General features: G+C 36.4%; 1 protein-coding gene across 3 annotated transcripts in view; it reads right to left on the bottom strand.

Moving 5' to 3' along the window:
• LOC106867543 (DNA-directed RNA polymerases I, II, and III subunit RPABC3) overlaps positions 1 to 6,762 on the bottom strand; it is a 353,525-nt gene that overhangs the window by 253,427 nt on the left and 93,336 nt on the right. For all 3 annotated transcript variants that reach the window (XM_052975249.1, XM_052975250.1, XM_052975248.1), the window contains exon 2: positions 2,044 to 2,127. In XM_052975249.1, coding sequence (XP_052831209.1) covers positions 2,044 to 2,127 — 84 coding nt within the window. The remainder of the gene's footprint in view (positions 1 to 2,043; positions 2,128 to 6,762) is intronic.

Here is a 6,762-nt window from a genome sequence, read left to right as displayed (position 1 = left end):
ACATAAAAGACACCATTTCGAGCGTGGCCGTTTTCGTGCGGGTGACACGTAAAAGCACCCACTACACTCTCTGAGTGGTTGGCGTTAGGAAGGGCATCCAGCTGTAGAAACTCTGCCAAATCAGACTGGAGCCTGGTGTTGCCATCCGGTTTCACCAGTCCTCAGTCAAATCGTCCAACCCATGCTAGCATGGAAAGCGGACGTTAAACGATGATGATGATATATACATACCTACATATATACATACATATATATACATATATATATATATATATATATATATATACACACATATCTATACCACTGTTACAGTGGTAAAGGAGATGCCTTAGAGAGGAGTAATTACAGAGGTGTCAAATTGTGGGAGCAGGTCATAAAAACTACAGAAAGTGTGGAAAGAGTTATGTCATTAGAGCACAATGCTGTTGTTGGACTCATTGGAACCCATCAAACCATCCAACCCATGCCAGCATGGAACATGGCCATTAAATGATGATGATGGTGATATTCTTTGATCATTGTGAGAGATATGTTGTATGTAATATGACTAAACAGGCACACAGGGAGCTCCTGGGAAGGAAGAGGTGAATGAAAGCTAGAGAACCAGCAGTAATGTAACCCACTTCCTAAACTTAAAAAAGGCATTGAAATAGTGTTTTTAGTCGATCTCTTATTATTCCGAGTTTTACCAGTGGCAAGTTGAGTTTTGCCTTCAAGCAAGTTGTTCAAAGTAGCAAGAAATTGACTTGACCGTTAATCTCCTAGCTCTACTCTATTAAATGCAAATAAACAACACTGTTTCATTAAACTTACAACCACAGTGGAAAGACATATTACATTTAAAAAAACTCCTTTATGATACTGTTGCTGTTGTTTGATGTCAGTACTGCACAAGTAAATCTATGATGGATAATCCTGTCCTTTGTATACCTTAGATAATCCTGTCCTTTGTATACCTTAGATAATCCTGTCCTTTGTATACCTTAGATAATCCTGTCCTTTGTATATCTTAGACCAGGGGTTTTTAAACTGTGGTCCACGGACCACAGGGGGTCCACAAGGACAAGATAGGGGGTCCGTGGACAGCAAATACATTTTATAGGCATTTTGATTTTATATATGTTTTTTTAATCGAAATCTTTTAATTGACAATAAATCTATTTGTTAGATACTGTTAAATAAATAAATGTAAAAATATATGTTATTTTAAGCAAATATTTATGTATAAATTTCATAAGCGTTTATAAGGGGGTCCCTAAGGTAAAGCCTGGAATATAAAGGGGTCTGCAAGTCAAAAAGTTTGAAAACCCCTGCCTTAGACTACATGATCCAATGTATCCTTACATGTTAAAGATAGTAGGGTGTGATTTGGTTGCTATATCTAACAGGTTGAGATACTCATTGATTATCTTGCAGTAATTTTGTGAGAGGAGAAGGAAAGACAGAAACAGGAATAGAAAAAGAATGAGAAAAGAAGAATGATAACATCTGCTGCAGCTGTAGCACTGTTGTTACACCAGAGGCCATCATAAGCTGGTATAAAATTAGTTAATAAAGATAGGGCAACTAAGATCCTGGAATATCACAAGTGGAACTCCTACAAGAGTTGCAGTATAGGGTAAAGCATAGTTTTACATTTGATTTAGTCAGGCCACCTGACAAAAAGGTGAGTATTTCACCTAGTCAGTCAGGATTTGTAGAGGTATTACTGAAATATAGAAGGGAAACTGAAATGCAAAAAAAAAATATTGAGTAAATGTTAAGACACTGGAATCTAAAAAGAGAACAGTGAAATGTAAGAGAGGGGACAGTAAAATGTGAGAGAAGGGACAGTGAAACATGTGAGGAAAGACTGTAAAATGTAAGAGAAGGGACAGCGAAATATAAGCAAGAGAAGACAGTTGATTGTATATGGGAGAGATAGGACAGTTAAATATACATGAGAGAGAGAGAGAGAGAGAGTGTGTGTGTGAGATAAAAGATAGACAGTGAACTGTAGAGACAAAACAAACCAATTAAAGTATCAAATGAAGTGTGACTTACCAAGTTCCACTGGATACGTCTGTGTATTGACATCCAAGATAAGATACATCTTGAAAGATTCAGATTCACAGAATAAGCGACTGACTGTAAAAGAGAAATAGAAGAGAATTGTGAGATGTGCTGAGGATTAAGATAGATTGGTTAAGGAATATTAATAAATGCCAATTTAAGTGTAACATGAGTCCACCATCACCTTAATATCTAATATAAGACATATGCCCCTATGTGATCATTTGGGCTGCTACAAATAGCAGTCAAATATTCTACCATCTCGAAAGTGAATAACATATATAATGTAGTTCTAAATACAAACTGAATGATTATGGTCATGGTTGGAATGCTTTTAATCATTTAGTTTAATCCTTGGTGACTGGGTGCCTTTAAGAATGTTTAATCTGCTTCAACTGTTCAGAGCAGATCATTAATTTGCATTTTGCAGATGTTTATCTGTTGATGTTCTAACCAAATATTAACCACATCAATCTCACAAGTCCAGGCAAGCCTGATATGGCAATGGGCTCTGATTTCTACCACTGACTAAATTATTTTGATTTTATAAAAGAAACAACAGTGTAACCTACATGCACACCAAAATTACCTTCACATGGCCAATATGTAAAAGGTTATAACCACACATACAAGCACATACACACACACATTCCTTAATGTATTTCAGCCCAAAGGCTGCGACCATGGTGTGACAGTGCTGTCAGGGTCACCACCTTTCCAATAGCCATTTTCATGTAGTTGACTTTTGGTGATTGGGTAAGTTTGATATTGCTGCTCTTGTTTATGTTTCTTGCTGTGAAGTAGGTTCATTGGAACCTTGGAGAGCAAAACGTCAAGGTGCTTCTCTATAACATCTATCCTCCACTCCATGTAGTTCTCTCAGGTATTTTAGCAAGATATTAAATAGCTGTGGGCCATTGAATCCCAAGCTATTGCAGTACCTAATTCTTACTCTATTCTTTCAGTTTCTCCAGTAGCTCACTCTTTGACTGATGCAATCTTCTATCTCAGCTGAACTATCTCAAGTTCCACTACTGAATTGACAAAGGAGTGATTATGGTTGAGAGAAAAAGTCCAGATGGCTGAGGAGAAATGTCTTCCATAGAATATATATCTACTACATATGTGGGAAATTCTGTCTATGGGTGTGTTTGTGAAGTTGTTAGCTAACTCCTCCTACATCGTTTTATCGATTTTAATGAAACTTGACAGGTGTGTAGAATTCATGTCTGGAAACTTCATGGCATACTCAGATTCTTGAAAAAAATCGATAATAGGGCCCCTGGAAGAGATCCTTATATATATCTAATATATTTTATTTTAAAACCAAGGGAAATAACCTATTCATTTTCCTAAATTATTTGGTAAAAATGAAAGTGAGTATGCTTATTTCTTAGTATTTGAACCGTTAGTTATTTTCGCAATTTATCCAGTACAACGCTTAAACAATAGTATTTTCTTTAAACAATAGATCCACATATTTCAGTTAGTGACTTATTCACGAATATGCCAACACTAGTGTCCCTGGGGGTAATATTCTTTGGGAACACATAAAAGCCCTTTACAGAGTTATTTACTTTGAATTGTTATTATCTCATATCTGATTAGCCTGTTATTACGTAACATGCTTCATGATTTTAGTTTACATACCTTATTAGTATTTCCTCCTAAGTTCTGTATATTCTGGGAATGCATTAAGGCCCTTTTTGAGGCTACTTTAATTGAATTCTTACTATCGGGTAAGTAATTTCATGTTATTACATAACTGACTTCATAATTTTGGTATTCATAACTTATTGGGAATTCCTAAAAACAAGATCCTGTGTAAGACAATTCAGTATTCTATGTTAATGCACAAAAACTGTTTTAAGGGCTACATACTTTGCACCGTCGTTATTGGATTACTGAAACAATTATGAGAACGGAACCAAGGGATAAGCCCTGCTTTCCCAGGTACGTCAGCCAGTATAAATATATAAACATATACACACACACAGGTGAGCACATAAGTGTAAAACAAGATGGAAGAAATAGTATTTGAATACCAAAGGCAGAGTAGTATGCTTTTATTAAAGCCGCAAGTTTTCATCACATCTGTCCAATGAACAGGAATGTGAAACTCTGAGTAACAGCTTTTGTGATGATTTAGCAGCTTTAATAAAAGTATATACATGTGTGTGTGTGTGTGTGTGTGTGTATACACACACATATAACACAAAGACTGTGTAAGATGATAAAGGTTGTGGTACCTTCAGGAAAGTTTCTTTATGTCAACATCTGTTACTCCATTTTATTTCAGAAAAAAGGAATTTGTTCATGGTGGTGAAAAAAAAATATTAAAAAATTTTAAATAGATATGAAATTTTTAAAAACTCCATTGAAAACACTCCAGTGCAACATAGCAATAAAATAGACTTCAGATCATAATGAGAATGTAACTATACCTAATATTTACACTGCACCCTGTAGTAGAAACAGCTGTAAGATGACGAAATTCATTGCATAATTTTGTTCCTTTGTCATTAGTTTAATTTCATGTAACGCTCTGTACCCAGCTAATGCTTTATTGTGAGACATATGTAAATTGAGCTCTAGCACCAGTTTATTAGTATTGCTAGGTCCAAATGGAACCAATATATATAATCTCAGGTTGTGTCTACCAAATCCACTCATAAAGTTTTGGTCAGACCAAGGCTATGGTAGAAGACATTTACCCAAGGTGCTATGTAGTGCAACTGAACATGGAACCATGTGGTTGAGAAGCAAACTTCTCAACCACATGGCCATGCCTATACCCTTTATATACAGATACAAAACGTTTTACAAAGATATCTTACAACAGCTAAAACCATTTACTAAAATATATCAAGTTTGTCACAGAAAGTTAATACTACATTCCTTATCTCAGTCAAACTCCAAACTATCAAGGTTACTGGCAGTTCTTGGCTGAACAATGAAAAGAAAAAGAATAAATAAATGCATAAACATATCAACATATAGCTGTTCCAGTTACAAAAAGCTGATGCATAAATTTTGGATATCTGTGTGTGTGAGAAAGAGAAAGAGAGAGAGAGAGAGAGAGAGAGAGAGAGAGAGAGAGAGAGAGAGAGAGAGAGAGAGAGAGAGAGAGAGAGAGAGAGAGAGAGAGAGAGTCTGTAACAATAAATTTAATTAAGTGAAGAATGAAAGAATTTTCATTTTTGGAGGATATATAGTATACTCATCAATTTTCTCAAATATGAAAGAAGCAGACAAAGAGAGAATGATATATAGAAAGAGAAAGAGAGTGGGAAAGACAACCAGGGGGAGAGAGAGAGAGAGAGAGAGAGAAAAAGACAGACAGACACATAGACAGAGGTAGACAGGCAGGGAATATGTGAAAGAGAGATGTAGTGTAATACATAAATGTGTACGTTCTTACCTACACTAAACCAACTTTGCAAACAGGTAAAAAACTCAAAACAATATGTCAGATGTAACCTGACATTTATATGGTAATGAACTGATGTGCTCCTATCTATATACAAATAAAAACATTTAGGTGTGTGTGTGTGTGTGTGTGTGTGTGTGTGCATAAGGGAAAGACAGACAGACAGACAGACAGGCAGACAGACAGACAGACAGACACAGAGAGAGAAATACCTAGATATGCTGAGTAATAAGTGTACAAATCTTCAAATATATAAGACTGTATGTAGGTATGTTTTGCATGCGTATACGTACATGTTTGAATGTATATATTTCTGTCTGCACAGACACACATATACCTTACTCTCTTTCTCTGTATACACACACACACACACACACGAATACACAAACATGCACATAAACATACGCGTGTGTGTGTGTGTGTGTGCATGTCTTCAGTATATGTACAGAAGAATATGTGAACAAATAAACAGTGGCTGCACATAACTTAACACAAAAACACATCTTAATATTTAAAAAAAAAAAAAATTTACTTACATTCTGCAGCATTCACACACTAGTACACAACATTCCTACATAACTCCACTATCTATAAACCACACAACATTCCTACATAACCACACTCTGATCTATAGATCACATAATATTCCTATATAACCAGGTTGCATGTATACATCACACAACATTCCCATATAATAGCACTGCATCTACAAACCACACAACACTGCTACACTGTAACTGACTCCATACAACACAACACAACACCCCCCCCCCCTTTAATCAACTGCGTAACAAACTGAAGGATCTTCTATACAGTTGGATGACAACCCCACCTCCATAAATTCGAACAGAATATTAGATACCATGTCTAATAAAGATCAGATGATCAGTTTCAACAGGGCTGACCAAGGACTAAGCAACAACTGCACAGGAGTGGCTGGGTGGTAAGTAGCTTGCTTACCAACCACATGGTTCCGGGTTCACTCCCACTGCGTGTCACCTTGGGCAAGTGTCTTCTACTATAACCTTGGGCCGACCAAAGCCTTGTGAGTGGATTTGGTAGACGGAAACTGAAAGAAGCCTGTCGTATATATGTATATATATATATATGTGTATGTGTGTGTGTCTGTGTTTGTCCCCCCAACATCGCTTGATAACCGATGGTGGTGTGTTTATGTCCCTGTAACTTAACGGTTCGGCAAAAGAGACTGATAGAATAAGTACTAGGCTTCCAAAGAATAAGTCCTGGGGTCGATTTGCTCGACTAAAGGTGGTGCTCCA

The sequence above is a fragment of the Octopus bimaculoides genome, chromosome 20 (assembly GCF_001194135.2).
Source record: "Octopus bimaculoides isolate UCB-OBI-ISO-001 chromosome 20, ASM119413v2, whole genome shotgun sequence".
Classification (NCBI taxonomy): domain Eukaryota; kingdom Metazoa; phylum Mollusca; class Cephalopoda; order Octopoda; family Octopodidae; genus Octopus; species Octopus bimaculoides.
This window is presented reverse-complemented; position numbering and strand designations above follow the sequence as displayed.